Below are 15041 nucleotides of genomic sequence, written 5' to 3'. Positions count from 1 at the left end.
ATTATAGTTTAACACAAGTGAGAGATACGTCAAAATAATCTGAAGCAAAAATGAAGGGAATTAAATGATCTTTCCAACAGCACTTTCGATTTTACGATCGGACTTTATTTATGCCTTATAGAGAGCAAAAACTGCAAATAGGTCCGATTTAGACCACTCTCCCCTAGTATTAATTTTAGCTTTTAATTCAAAGTTTCTTAAATAGATGAAATAAAATAAGTTCTTATTAATGTCATAAATTACATTGTACAGTGAATTTAATAATTAAGTAGGATACATTCGTAAATCAGATATTACTAAAGTTAATATTAGAAAAAGAAAACAATTACAATATGGATATTTTTATATATCTTCTTTTTTAATAAATATCTTTTTAATAATCATACGAACATTAATACGTTATTAGAAATATCAAATATTTTAATAATCTTTCTAATATTGGAATAGCACTAACAATAAGATACACAATAAATGACTTTCATGAAAAAAGTTTTATTCCCGTAAAACAATAAGAAACTTCTGATTTGATTAAAATTTATCGGTCAACTCTTCCAAATATATAACTATTTTTAATATTGATTAAAAATTCATGTTGTAGAATACTATTTATATACAGAACATAAAACGAGCAAAAGACAAAGAGTGCAAAATATATATACAGTGTTGCAAAATTCTAAAGAAATATAAAGGAGAGATGGAATAAATATAATGCAGATAATTTTTATTCTATATGCTTAACAATAAAAGAGATTAACCGTTAGTATCATTATAAAACGTACAATTTCATGGTATTGATTTCATCAGACGCGCTGTCTTTTCTTAACAATGAGAATATTATCTTCGATATTAAGAAATAATTTGATATCGGATAATAACTTTATTAATTTAATACTTTCATTGCTCTTTATACTCTTATTCTTTCATTATTAATCATCTTTCTTAAAGCTTTTTACTATCATATTAATTTTTTCCATAAAGCCTTTATGTCATCGTTTCATTTAAATATTAATATGAGATGTTAACTCAAATATATATTCTTCTTTGTGTTAATTAATTTGGTTAATATTTATGTTAAATAAAATGATTCGTATTATTTGCGATGTACGAGTTAGTACTTCTACTCACAGCACGGAGTGGTTCATTGAAAACGAACAAAAGACAGAAATAAACAAATATTTTGCACAAAGGTACTTTGGTCTTTTATATATACATCCCCTCCATAATTACAATGTTTTTATTCTTAATCTAAACTGTTTATTGGGATTACGTTGGAATATAAAACAGACAATCTCGATAGATAAATAAATCAAAAAGTAAATCCATTCGATATATCATATATTAAATTATTGATTTTCCGCATTCTTTTTATACCTTTTTATACATTTAATGATTGATCGTAATCAGACAACAATAATACAAATTTATCTACTGAATGATTGATCATAATTGAATTTGCAGCTTAAATTGAATAAACAATAAATTGAAGCTAAAAGAACGTTTTATTGTTACTATAATACTTAAATAAATTTTACACTTAATTAGCATATTAATACCGTGATTTAAATAATAACGAGACAAATAATAAAGTAGAAGAAAGATTAATTGTGTTAACGTTTTTCATCATTGTTACATTTGTTGCGTTTTGTTAAATTTAATTTATTTCTTAGTCATAACCAAAATAATGAAATTAGTTTTATTAATTGATTATTACATGCATGCCTTAGCTTTATTATTTTATTTGTATAGATATCTTTATTTGATGGGCACTTTTTTCTGAAAAAATCTGATTAAGTAAAGTAAATTAATTAATTAAATCTTAAATATAAAGTATAAATAAATAAATTAAATCTTAAACATAAAGTGTAGCTAAATAATACATAATGTATAAGATTAGTAGTATCGTTTATTTAAATTAGTTGCGTCAATCATGCCATTCAATTCAATATTTATATCAATTGTATACACAAAGAAGATCACATATACAATAAAATCCTTCTTATCGTAAATATATTGAGATTTTCTCTTGATGATAAATTATCATCCTTATTGATAACATGCTGTTGAACTCAACGAAATGAGTATAAAATGCAGTCAATTTTTTGGATTGACATCATACAGCGAAATGTTTCCCAAAGCAATCGTGTTCTTTGCTCTCCTAACAGTGGCGGTCGCTGGTAAGTCAATTTTCTCGATTTATTTGACATATACATAGGACGTTTTATAACATATAGACATAATTCCGGAATAAATTCAGAACATAAAAATAACATAAACTATTTATTTATCTATATCTGATCTTATTTCCAAGTTGCAGACATTTTCATGTTCTATTAATTCTCGTTATAAAAATTGAGCTAGCATAGCATTTTTACATTTTTGTCTTATTAATAGTCAATAAGATGCTAAGATGTGTCAAGAAATGTGGAAATGTTAGGCTAGCTCAGTTTGTAATGAGAATTGAAGAGTTTGCTAAATTGCTGGAAGGCCATTTCACATTTTGTAAAAGCAGGGTATATGAATTGTTAAAGGGATGGGAAAAATATTAGAGTTTATTTACGCTGCATTTACAAAATGTGGGCAGCTCATTGTTGCAGCAAGTCTTTCAAAATAAGGTCCGATAGAATTAATGTTTATGAATTTTTTAGATAATTTTTATGACTCAAATTCACATTTGAAGTCATGCCTATATGATACGAAACATTCTGTATGTGTATATAAAATTTATATATAGTTATATTTAAGAAATAAGCACAAAAATAATATATAAAAAATTTCTCTTATTAAATAATCTCAAACTTATTAAATAAATAATTGAATTACTGTATTGTTCCATAGATAGTAAAGCAAGCAACAAAATTCAATTTTCATTATATCATTACAACTTCTTCTAACTTAGAGAAGTTCCATAGAGAACTATTTTTAGCACTTCTATGATCAACTTCTTCTGTTATAAATGTATTTCCTTAAATGTTATTAATTTAAATTTAAGAGAGGCCCCGAGTTGGTCTTCAGATGCCGCCGATTTTGCCACGTTTTGCTGGCCCGATCTCGCCACAAGTGGTTGGAGGTGAAGAAGCACCGGCAGGAGATTACCCGTTCATAGTTTCCCTTCAAATGTTCGGCTCTCATTTCTGCGCTGGATCCATCTTAAACAAAAATTGGGTTATAACAGCAGGACATTGTGCTGACGCAGTTCCTTCTTTAAAGTATCTTGAAGTTAAGGCCGGTAAGCACAATATTCGAGAAAACGAAAGCACCGAGCAGATAGTTCAAGTGGCCCAAGCTTACACACATGAAAACTATGGAGGGTAAGTAAAACGTTAAAGAGCAATAAGTACGATATATAATAATTTAATTAACTCCATCTCCGACAAAATTTGAGATTTTTTTTGCGACACGAATGTGAGTAATTATTTCCGACATATTTTTGCCTGCTGAATACGAATTCGTTGACAAAATTTGGTTAACACATCATAAATATTCCGAGGTATCAAAAAAGCAAAACATTACAATTATTTTGAAGATTTTTATGACGTTTGTAACATAGATTTTTTCCTAAATTTTATTCCTAAATTTTATTAATGCTATTTGACTATATCAATTTGGAGCTTTAAAATGTATTGTGATTTTCTCGATATGATTTTTCACTTTCGAGATACATATACAAGCAGATGAGATGATATTACATGGGAAAAGAACTATTTCAAAATGATATATCTTGAAAATGAAAAATTATATCAAAAAGAACCAAAATGCATTTTAAAGCTAAAAGTTAACGTTTCTCATGGCACCAATGAAATTTTGAAAAAAATTTGGTACTGATTGTACAACTTCTTAAAAATTGTCATTTTTTTTCTCTGACGCCATTTTTCTCAAAATTGTGACGCGGTAATTAAATTTCGTCAACGAATTTGTGTTCAGCAAACAAAAATATATCAGAAATGATTATTAACATGCGTGTTGTAAAATGATGTTAGACAGTGTCCTTATAAGAATGAATATTTACTTCATGTATAATTAATGTTTTATTTACAATTCATTTGTAACTTCTTTGTATATAGAAATAATTTAGATCAAAATAGCTTATGAATTAATATTCAGGAATTTTATTTGTAGAATAAATGCAACAATTAAAACAATTAACAATGACGTAGTCATTGATATTAGTATCACGATTAGCTTGATATTTACGATTAGAACGCTATATTTCAGATAAACGATGACCTATTAATTCAATCTTAAAATCTTTTAAGTTATAATATTTCTATTGATTGTAGATTATTATTATCATTTCTCCACTAATACTATAATGTTCTATTATTAGTTTAAGAGCAATTCATTTTAAAAATTTGTAATTAATAAATATATATACATATATATTGCATTATATATATATATATATATATATTGTAACACATATTTTCTAATTTTTAGTGGTGTTGGTCCATATGACATTGCTCTGCTTAAGCTTGCGTCTCCATTAAAATTGACGAAAGAAATACAAGCCATCGAATTACCACTGCCAGAAAGTGAACCAACTGGAGAGGCATGGCTTTGTGGATGGGGCTCCACTTCGACTGACCGTTATCCAATAATGCCAGATAAACTTCAACATGTTAAGATGGAGTACCTCGATCGCATTACGTGCCATGAATCCGTCGAACGTTTGACAGGATCTTCTCCCGTTCATGAAACCAATATCTGCACTGGGCCACTGTACGATCAAATCTCCGCATGCAGTGTAAGTGATATACAAACGTTCAATAAATTCAGTACATGAGCTTCAGTAGCTTTGTTATTGTCTGTTAATGTAACAATTTAAAATATATATTGAGTTTTTAATACACTTTTAGGGAGATTCCGGTGGCCCACTAATTTCACGTAACGAACAAAAATCGCTTCTTACTGGAATTGTATCTTGGGGTATTATTCCATGCGGTACTAAAGGAGCGCCATCCGTATACACCAGAGTATCCAGTTTCATTGAGTGGATTAAGCAGAAAACCAGTAATTATTAATGATGACAATATTGACGACGTATCAACGTATACTGAATGGCGAATTATATATTATTAATTATTATATATTATTATGTGTTATGTAACATAAAATACAATAAATATACAGCAAATATATATAATAATAACGTTTTTTATTCCTTTCCTACATGAAAAGTAAAAACTAATTAATAGTAACTTGATTGACTGAACAAAACACTTATGGCAAAATTTATTTCTGTTTGTGTTTTTATATTATTTAACAAAATCACGTTATTCTCTTAAACATATATGTATATCTGTCTTAATAATACTAATTCGTTCATCAACAAAACATATTTTAATATACAAATCATATAAAATATATAATGGTAATAAGGCTCAACAAATTTAATATAAATGGGTAATAGAGCTACGAGCCAAGGTTAATATACAATACATGGTCAAAATTAAAAAATAAAAATAAAAATAAACATACAATAACTTTAATCTAAATGCCGGCAATAACAAACGTTTCGGTCCTTCTCAACAAACGCATCGGATCATTCTCAATGTTAGAATTGAACAATATAAAATTAAAAATTAGAATTCAGTAACTTCCCTCTCATCTCGCGGTACCTCCGCCAACATAATTGGTACGATGTGGAATCAGCAATGTGAATATCCAATTATGTGTAATGTATGATTTCTGTTAAACATAGGTCATACAAATAATCGGTAATATATAATAAAACGAGAGATAGTACAAGATACAATCGGTGATATAAAATATAAGATGAAAATTAAAACAGTCATACATAAACGACAATCGGTAATATATATAAGCAGTATCATTATAAGCATATATCTATTATTGCAGTTAGTTTTATTTTGGATTCAACTTTTTTTGCTTTTAATAATAAAACATACAAACAAGTATTTGGTACTCCTATGGGCTCACCGTTATCACCAATAATTGCCGACATTGTTATGCAAGACTTAGAAGAGATAGCAATAAAATAATTATCTGTACAACCTTTGTGTTACTACTTTGGTACGATGTGGAATCAGCAATGTGAATATCCAATTATGTGTAATGTATGATTTCTGTTAAACATAGGTCATACAAATAATCGGTAATATATAATAAAACGAGAGATAGTACAAGATACAATCGGTGATATAAAATATAAGATGAAAATTAAAACAGTCATACATAAACGACAATCGGTAATATATATAAGCAGTATCATTATAAGCATATATCTATTATTGCAGTTAGTTTTATTTTGGATTCAACTTTTTTTGCTTTTAATAATAAAACATACAAACAAGTATTTGGTACTCCTATGGGCTCACCGTTATCACCAATAATTGCCGACATTGTTATGCAAGACTTAGAAGAGATAGCAATAAAATAATTATCTGTACAACCTTTGTGTTACTACAGATATGTGGATGATGTCATCCTTGCACTTCCATCTAACACTATCAATTATACATTAGATACGTTTAACTCTTTACACAATAGATCTGGTTTATATTTCTGTCTTTATCTCGTTATATATTAGTTTATTATATTATTTATAAAATATAAGATGAAAATTAAAACAGTCATACATAAACGACAATCGGTAATATATATAAGCAGTATCATTATAAGCATATATCTATTATTGCAGTTAGTTTTATTTTGGATTCAACTTTTTTTGCTTTTAATAATAAAACATACAAACAAGTATTTGGTACTCCTATGGGCTCACCGTTATCACCAATAATTGCCGACATTGTTATGCAAGACTTAGAAGAGATAGCAATAAAATAATTATCTGTACAACCTTTGTGTTACTACAGATATGTGGATGATGTCATCCTTGCACTTCCATCTAACACTATCAATTATACATTAGATACGTTTAACTCTTTACACAATAGATCTGGTTTATATTTCTGTCTTTATCTCGTTATATATTAGTTTATTATATTATCGATTATCATTTTTATATTATTGACTATATTACTGACTTTATATTACTGACTTTATCATAGTGCTTATATATATTACAGATTGCCATTTATGTATGACTGTTTTAATTTTCATCTTATATTTATATTACCGATTGTATCTTGTATGACTGTCTCTCGTTTTATATTACCGACTTATTTGTATGACCTATGTTTAACAGAAATCATACATTACACATAATTCGATATTCACATTGTTGATTCCACATCGTACCAATTATGTTGGCGGAGGTACCGCGAAATGAGAGGAAAGTTACTGAATTCTAATTTTTAATTTTATATTGTTCAATTCTAACATTGAGAATGATCCGATGCGGATCGAAACGTTTGTTATTGCCGGCATTTAGATTAAAGTTATTGTATATTTATTTTATTTTTATTTTTATTTTTTAATTTTGACCATGTATATTAACCTTGGCTCGTAGTTCTATTACCCATTTATAACAAATCATATAGTTAAAAGTTTACGTATACAAGGTGTTTTATTTTAAGTGATACAGTCGATTATATATTAAAAAAAAAGGAATTTTCGAGAAAATTTTCAGACAAACAACAATTGCATGGTGTAAAAGAGAATAAATAATGGTAAAATCAATTTTAGGTAACGATAATACATCTTTATCTATATTAATATACGATCTATCATAACAGGATTTGCAACTTAACTGATTAAAGCTAGAAAAATTTTTCATGATTTACTACTTAAATAAACTTTATATTTAGTTATTAATTAGTTTACAATAATACAGCAGTTCATTTAAAATGTGATTTAATGATATGAAAACAAATAACATATAAGAAAATTAATTAAATTTGTAATAATATTGTTTGTTACTGTTATATTACCACTTTTTATTTAATTTAGTATAGTTTTGTAGTTATTTGTTATATTTAGTTTATTTTAAAGTTACAATGATTATTAGAATAATTAAATTTTATGCTTTATCAGTTTTTATATTAACTTCTTAACATTATTTATATTTTGTTTGGACACATCTTTGTTTTTTTTTGATAAATGCTATTTTTGTGAAAAAAAATAATTAAGTTCAATGCCTAAATAAATTAAATATTAAGTATTAAGTATAAAAAATAAAGTATGGATAAATACGTTTACATTCTTTAGGAAAACTGTAATTTGATGCATTTATGCATTTTATATATGCATTTTATTTCAGTATATCTAATTTTATACAAGCCATTGTATATTGCAGATTATTATCATTGAGGTACATAATATATAGGACCTAACAGCATTGTATAAATCATTTATATAAATTATCTGTGCTTTACAATTTAATATTTATAACAATTAATATACATAAAATAGGAAGAAGTATCATCTGGAATAAAATTTTTCTTATCGTAAAAGTATTATAATCAATTCTCATAGATAATAATGGCTTATCAGCATATTATCACTGATATCATATGAATACACTCGATGAAACGGATATAAAATGCGGTCTATTTGTGGGATTGTCATCAAACAGCAAAATGTATTCCAAAGCTATCGTGTCCTTTGCTTTCCTAGCCATGGCAATCGCTGGTAAGTCAATTTTTTCGATATATATATATCCTGAAGTTATTTTGAGACTGAAATTCCAGTACCAAAATGTCGAGGCTATAATAGTTTGTAAATTATAATCATTTATAAATTATATCGTTTAAAATTTGCGCGTTCAGGTATAGTACAAAGCAAAGTGCTAAAGTAAAAGCTAATAATTACCTTTTGTTAACACCAATATAAATATTATGTATGCGAAAATAAAATTACTGATATTTGTAATACTTGATATTTATTATGTAAAAAAAAATATATTTAGGACATTATGATATTAAATTTTCGTCTGAAAATGACTTCAGGAATCTGTCATTAGCAGATGGCGCGTTAGGTCTGAAACATCCTGAGTATATAATTTGTATTTAAGTAAGAACTTACAAAATGGTTACTAGAACAATGTATAACAAATTTCTTTTATTAAAAAGTATTACAACTAAATTATTGTATTGTTATATATATTGCACAGCAAGTAACAAAATTTCTGATTATATTACTAGAAACTCTTCTAATCTTATTTTACAAAGAACTAACTTTGATGTGCTACCATGAATTTCTTCCGTCGCGAATGTTTTCTTAAATATTATTAATTTAAATTATAGAGAGACCTAGAGTTGGTCTCCAGATGCCGCCTATTTTGCCACCTTTTTCTCGCTCGATCTCGTCACAAGTGGTTGGAGGTAAAGAAGCAGGAGTAGGAAGTTATCCGTTCATAGTTTCCCTCCAAATGTTCTCCCAACACTTTTGCGCCGGATCCATTTTGAACGAAAAATGGGTTATAACAGCAGGGCATTGCGTTATCGCCGTTCCTACTTTAAGCATTCTTCTCGTCAAGGCTGGAAAATACAATCTTCAACTTATAGAGGACACCGAACAAACAGCCAAAGTGGTGCAAGCTCACATACATGAAAATTATAAACAGTAAGTAGAAAGTTAAAAGTAATAAGTACGAACAATTCAATTAATTCTTATATGAACGATTCTTGTTTAGTACAGAATCAATATTCTATTTATAATTGATTTCTAATTGTATATAAAGATAATCTAGAACGTAATTTTGTATCAATAATCAACAGTTTTTTTTTTGTAGAATGAGTGCAATAATCGAAATAATGATTACTGATAGTCACAGCATTGATATTAATATCGCGATTAGCATTTGATATTTGGGATTAGAAAACTATATTTTATATAAGTACCTAATGATATACAGATTTTTTTCGAGATTTGTTGCGTTATGTACATGAAATTTCTATCAATTTTGCAGATCATTATTTTTCCACTAATACTCCAATTTTTTTTAGTATTAATACATTAATTTAAAAACATATGTTTCTACAAGAAATGGATAATTAATTAGTACATATAATTTTATATATACATGTATTGCAATTTATACTTTCTAATTTTTAGTGGTGTTGGCCCATATGACATTGGTCTACTTAAGCTTGCATCTCCATTTAAGTTGAACAATAACGTACAAGCCATCGAATTAGCACCCCCAGGAAATGAACCAACTGGAGAGGCATGGCTTTGTGGATGGGGCTCTATCTCGACTACCAATTATCCAATAATGCCAAATAAACTTCAGCATGTTAAAATGGAGTACGTCAATCGCACTACTTGCCACGAATCCGTCAAACGTCTAACGGGATCTTCTCGTGTTCATGAAACTAATATATGCACTGGGTCACTGTACGATAAAATCTCGGCATGCAAAGTAAGTGCCAGACGTTTAGTAAATTCAGTGAATAATAATTATTATTTTGTCCGTTTTTTAATGCAATAATTTAATATGTCGTTGTTTTTAATACGCTTTTAGGGTGACTCCGGTGGTCCATTAATTTCGCATAACGGAAAAAAATCGGTGCTTACTGGAATTGTATCTTGGGGTATTTTGCCATGTGGTACTTTAGGCGCGCCATCCGTATACACTAGGATATCTAAATTCAATAACTGGATTGCACAGAAAATTAATCTACATTTCAATTATGTTTGACGACAATATTGACAATATATATGAATGTATAATATATATGAGGAATTGTGATATTATTGAGGAATGAGGAATTGTGTTATATTATTTAACATAAAATAAATATCCAACATAAATTGAAAATAATGTTTTTTTTTATTCCTATTAGACATAATATAAAAACTAAGCAGAAATTTTATTAGACATCATGGTAAAAGACATTGTAAATTTTATTTATTTTATTTAACAGATAATAATAACAAATTTTATTTTCTGAAATATACATATCAGTTTCAATGTCCAGTGAGAAATGATTAGTTGAAGAGACGTCAAATCTCCACATTCAAAATTCCTATCGATATAAACGTTGAAAATTAAATGTTTTTGTATTACTTGATTTAAATTTTAAATGACTATGATTAGCGTAAGTTTCAGATGTTCAATAAATTCAGTAAAAGATAGTAGCTTTGTTATCCTCTATTAATATAGTAATTTAATGTATCGAGTTTTTAATACACTTTTAGAATGATACCAGTGGTCCATTAATATCACGTACTTGTACCACATTTTTATCCGTTGTTTATTTATTCACGAGTCAGTATAATAGGATTTGCAACTTAATTAATTAAAAAATGTTTCAACGTTATAACTGTAATTTAATTTAGTTTTGTGGTTTTTTTTAATTTAGTTTACTTCAAAATATTAAATCATTATCAGAATAATTAAATTACTCGTTTTATTAATTTTGTATACGCATTCCATAACATTATATACGTTTTATTTGGATATCTTTGTTCTTATTAATGAGTACTATTTCTATTACAAAATTTAATTAAGTTAAATGCCTGAATAAATTAAATTTTTAATGTTAAATATAGATAATAGATAGATAATAGATAGATATAATAGATAGATAATAGATAGATAATAGATAGATAATAGATAGATAATAGATAGATAATAGATAGATAATAGATAATAGATTATAGATAATAGATAGATGTTAAATATAGATAAATAATACATTTTATATTCTTTATAAAAACAGTGAATTTCTACACTTACGCATTTTATAACAGTACATGTAATTTTATAGAAACAATTTTATACTGCGGAGCATTATCATTGATGTATACAATATGTACGACCAATAGCATTGTTTTGTATAAATATATATCATCTGTGTTATACCGTATAGTTCAATATTTATATCAACTAATATACTTCAAGTCACAAAGAAGTATCATCTGGAATATAATTTTTCGTATCATAAAAATATCATGATTAATTATCGAAGATAATAATGGCTTGTCAGCATAGATGCACCTGACGGAACAAGTATAAAATGCAGTCTATTCATGGGATTGTCATCAAACAGCACAATGTATTCCAGAGCTATCGTGTTCTTTGCTGTCCTAACCATGGCGGTCGCTGCAAATGGTAAGTCAATTCTTTCGATTTATATAACGTACCCGGGAAAAAATGTTTTATATATAATTTTATATAATTATATATAAAACATTTTATACTAGGTAGATATAATTTGTATTCAATAATTTGCTTAAAAAATTTGCTTAAAAAATGGTCATTAAGACATAAAAAATTTCTCTTATTAATTAAAAAATTTTAAATAAATAATAACTAAATAATTGTATTGTTATACAAATTACAAAACAAAGTTTAGTTTTTAATTAAAAATTTTCTTCTAAAATATTATTTCATAAAGAGCTAGCTTCGATGTGCTATGCTCAACTTCTTCTAAATTTTCTTAAACATTATTAATTTAAATTATAGTGCAGCCCCGAATCAACATCCAGATGCCACCTACCGGGCCGGGTCTTACTTCGTTTGAGACTCGTGTGGTTGGAGGTGACGAAGCGCCGAAAGGAAGATACCCATATATGCTTTCCCTTCAAAGGCTGAGCCTTTTTTCCTATCAGCATTTCTGCGGCGGATCCATCCTGAACGAACAATGGGGTATAACAGCAGCACATTGTACTGTAAATAATCGCGCAAGCAGTGTTATCGTCATGGCTGGAAAATTCAATCTTAAACTTCTAGAGCCAACCGAACAGTTAACAAAAGTGTCAAAATGGATCATACATGAGAAATATAAAGGGTAAGCGAAACGTTGAAACAGTGAATACGAACAATTAAATTAATTCGTCTTTGAATAATATTTGTTTAATATGTAATCAATGTGTTTATAATTATATATGTATATAATTATTAATTTCTAATTGTATTATATATAGAAATAATTTAGAACATAATAGCTCTTACATCAATAATAATCAGCAATTTTATTTGTAAAATAAATTATTTGTATAATAATCGAAATTACTATCACTAATGTAAGGTTACAACATTGGTATTAATATCGTGATTGACATGTATAGGATATTAGAAAACTATATCTGATTATTATTAGAAATATGATATTAGAAAACTATGCTCAAAAAACATATATCTCAAATAAATAATATGACGCACGAATTATATTTTGAGATTTGTTATGATGTACATATATTCTATTCTTTTAATTCTGCAGGTTACTACTATTCTTTCACTAAACACTGAAAGAAAAGATTGACTGAATATGGCATAGCATTTTTAATTGGTTGCAGCAGTCAATTTTTGGTTGCGTTAGCCTATCAAAATTCTATACTGACATTGCAGATTATAGACTAACGTAACCAAAAATTGACTGCTGCAACCAAAAATTGGTTGTCGCAACCAGAAATTTACTGCAACAACCAATCTTTTCTTTTAGTGTACTACAATTTTTTTTAATATTAACACGTTAGCTTAAACGCATATTTTTTTAAAACTGTATAATTGATAAGAACATAATTTTATATATACATGCGATACGTATTTTCTAACTTTCAGTGGTGTTGGCCCAAATGATATTGCTCTGATTAAGTTCACTTTTTCATTGAAGCTTAACATGAACACACAACCTATCGTGTTACCCCAACCAAACAGTGAACCAACTGGACAGGCATGGCTTAGTGGATGGAGCTCTACTTCGACTACTGATATTCCAATACTGCCATCTACACTTCAACATGCTCTGACGACCATCATCGATCGCAAACTTTGCGACGCAATCGTCACTAACATGACAGGTTTTCCTTCTCTTGTTGATGACACCAATATCTGCACTGAGCCAAAGTCGAGCAAACCAAATTCTGCATGCAGCGTATGTGCCAGATATTCGGCAAATTCAATGAATGATAGCAGCAATTGTTGGCAATTAATGTAGCAATTTAATGTATTGTTTTTAATATGCTTTTAGGGTGATTCTGGTGGTCCACTAGCTATCTTTACAGGAGGAAAACCGGTTCTTATTGGACTTGTATCTTGGGGTCTTATGCCTTGTGGTACTTTAGGCGCGCCAACCATATACATTAGTGTATCTAAATTCAATGACTGGATTGCACAGAATATTAATCCACATTTCAATTATGTTTGACGACAATATTGACAATATATATGAATGTATAATATATATGAGGAATTGTGATATTATTGAGGAATGAGGAATTGTGTTATATTATTTAACATAAAATAAATATCCAACATAAATTGAAAATAATGTTTTTTTTTATTCCTATTAGACATAATATAAAAACTAAGCAGAAATTTTATTAGACATCATGGTAAAAGACATTGTAAATTTTATTTATTTTATTTAACAGATAATAATAACAAATTTTATTTTCTGAAATATACATATCAGTTTCAATGTCCAGTGAGAAATGATTAGTTGAAGAGACGTCAAATCTCCACATTCAAAATTCCTATCGATATAAACGTTGAAAATTAATTGTTTTTGTATTACTTGATTTAAATTTTAAATGACTATGATTAGCGTAAGTTTCAGATGTTCAATAAATTCAGTAAAAGATAGTAGCTTTGTTATCCTCTATTAATATATGTAGTAATTTAATGTATCGAGTTTTTAATGTTGAGATGGACGTTCCAATTTAACCGCGCGTGACGCGCACGCTCCCACGCCGCCGCCTAGCGCCTATCAGCGAGAGGCCTAAGTCCGATCGGTTTCTGAACGCTTGAGATATCTGTCTGTTGATCCAACGATCTTAACGGTTTCTAACGTATTGTAATAATCTGGATCTAGCGTCAAATAAAAACGGAGAAATACTCTCATTCGATTACGGTCTCAAGTGATTTCTGCCTAACACTCAATTATAGTATCAAACGGCCTTAACAGGTTATGGGCCCAGGCCGCGTGGCGGAAGTAATCGTGTACGTACTTAATCGAACCGTTAGAACGCTTGCGTAAGTCTGAGTGAAACCGAAATACGACGAAGCTGAAAATGAATTCGAACGTTGTTAGAATCGAAACTCTCAATCGTGTCAATTATGACACATGGAAACTTCAAATGCAGGCACTGTTGATTAAAAATGACGCATGGGGTTATGTGAACGGCGAAATTCCAAAACCGTTACCCACAGCGAACAATGCATCTGAGATCGCGGC

The 15041-nt window shown here is 28.3% G+C and overlaps 3 protein-coding genes across 3 annotated transcripts; all 3 read left to right on the top strand.

The window, feature by feature from the left end:
• The first annotated feature begins 1010 nt into the window (after positions 1-1010).
• Positions 1011-5018, top strand: LOC108724778 (trypsin-like). The gene is given in 5 exon segments (XM_018451391.1): positions 1011-1070; positions 2054-2174; positions 2990-3308; positions 4435-4741; positions 4854-5018. Coding segments are annotated over 5 exon segments (972 nt in total).
• A 3441-nt stretch (positions 5019-8459) lies between these two features.
• LOC108724783 (trypsin-1) lies at positions 8460-10585 on the top strand. Its single transcript, XM_018451395.1, has 4 exons — positions 8460-8547; positions 9162-9480; positions 9973-10279; positions 10382-10585. Exons 1-4 carry the CDS (start codon positions 8496-8498, stop codon positions 10556-10558), a joined length of 855 nt encoding a protein of 284 aa, XP_018306897.1. The 5' UTR covers positions 8460-8495; the 3' UTR covers positions 10559-10585.
• Positions 10586-11822: 1237 nt separating this feature from the next.
• LOC108724777 (trypsin-1-like) lies at positions 11823-14074 on the top strand. The gene is made up of 4 exons (XM_018451390.1): positions 11823-11974; positions 12329-12653; positions 13427-13739; positions 13836-14074. The coding sequence occupies exons 1-4, from the start codon at positions 11893-11895 to the stop codon at positions 14010-14012; spliced, it is 897 nt and encodes a 298-aa protein (XP_018306892.1). The 5' UTR covers positions 11823-11892; the 3' UTR covers positions 14013-14074.
• The last annotated feature ends 967 nt before the right edge of the window (positions 14075-15041 follow it).

The sequence above is a fragment of the Mycetomoellerius zeteki genome, unplaced genomic scaffold (assembly GCF_001594055.1).
Source record: "Mycetomoellerius zeteki isolate Tzet28-1 unplaced genomic scaffold, Tzet1.0 scaffold310, whole genome shotgun sequence".
Taxonomy (NCBI): domain Eukaryota; kingdom Metazoa; phylum Arthropoda; class Insecta; order Hymenoptera; family Formicidae; genus Mycetomoellerius; species Mycetomoellerius zeteki.
The sequence above is the reverse complement of the archived record's forward strand: the minus strand, read 5'-3'. Positions and strand labels throughout refer to the sequence as shown.

What these genes read in the sequence shown, in the direction of transcription:
- LOC108724783 (XM_018451395.1), top strand. Translation starts at nt 8,496, where the DNA reads ATGTATTCCAAAGCTATCGTGTCCTTTGCTTTCCTAGCCATGGCAATC. An exon ending in CCTAGCCATGGCAATCGCTG is followed by an intron (nt 8,548 to 9,161) that starts GTAAGTCAATTT and finishes TTTAAATTATAG; the next exon opens with AGAGACCTAGAGTTGGTCTC. An exon ending in ATAAAATCTCGGCATGCAAA is followed by an intron (nt 10,280 to 10,381) that starts GTAAGTGCCAGA and finishes ATACGCTTTTAG; the next exon opens with GGTGACTCCGGTGGTCCATT.
- LOC108724777 (XM_018451390.1), top strand. Translation starts at nt 11,893, where the DNA reads ATGGGATTGTCATCAAACAGCACAATGTATTCCAGAGCTATCGTGTTC. An exon ending in CATGGCGGTCGCTGCAAATG is followed by an intron (nt 11,975 to 12,328) that starts GTAAGTCAATTC and finishes TTTAAATTATAG; the next exon opens with TGCAGCCCCGAATCAACATC. An exon ending in AACCAAATTCTGCATGCAGC is followed by an intron (nt 13,740 to 13,835) that starts GTATGTGCCAGA and finishes ATATGCTTTTAG; the next exon opens with GGTGATTCTGGTGGTCCACT.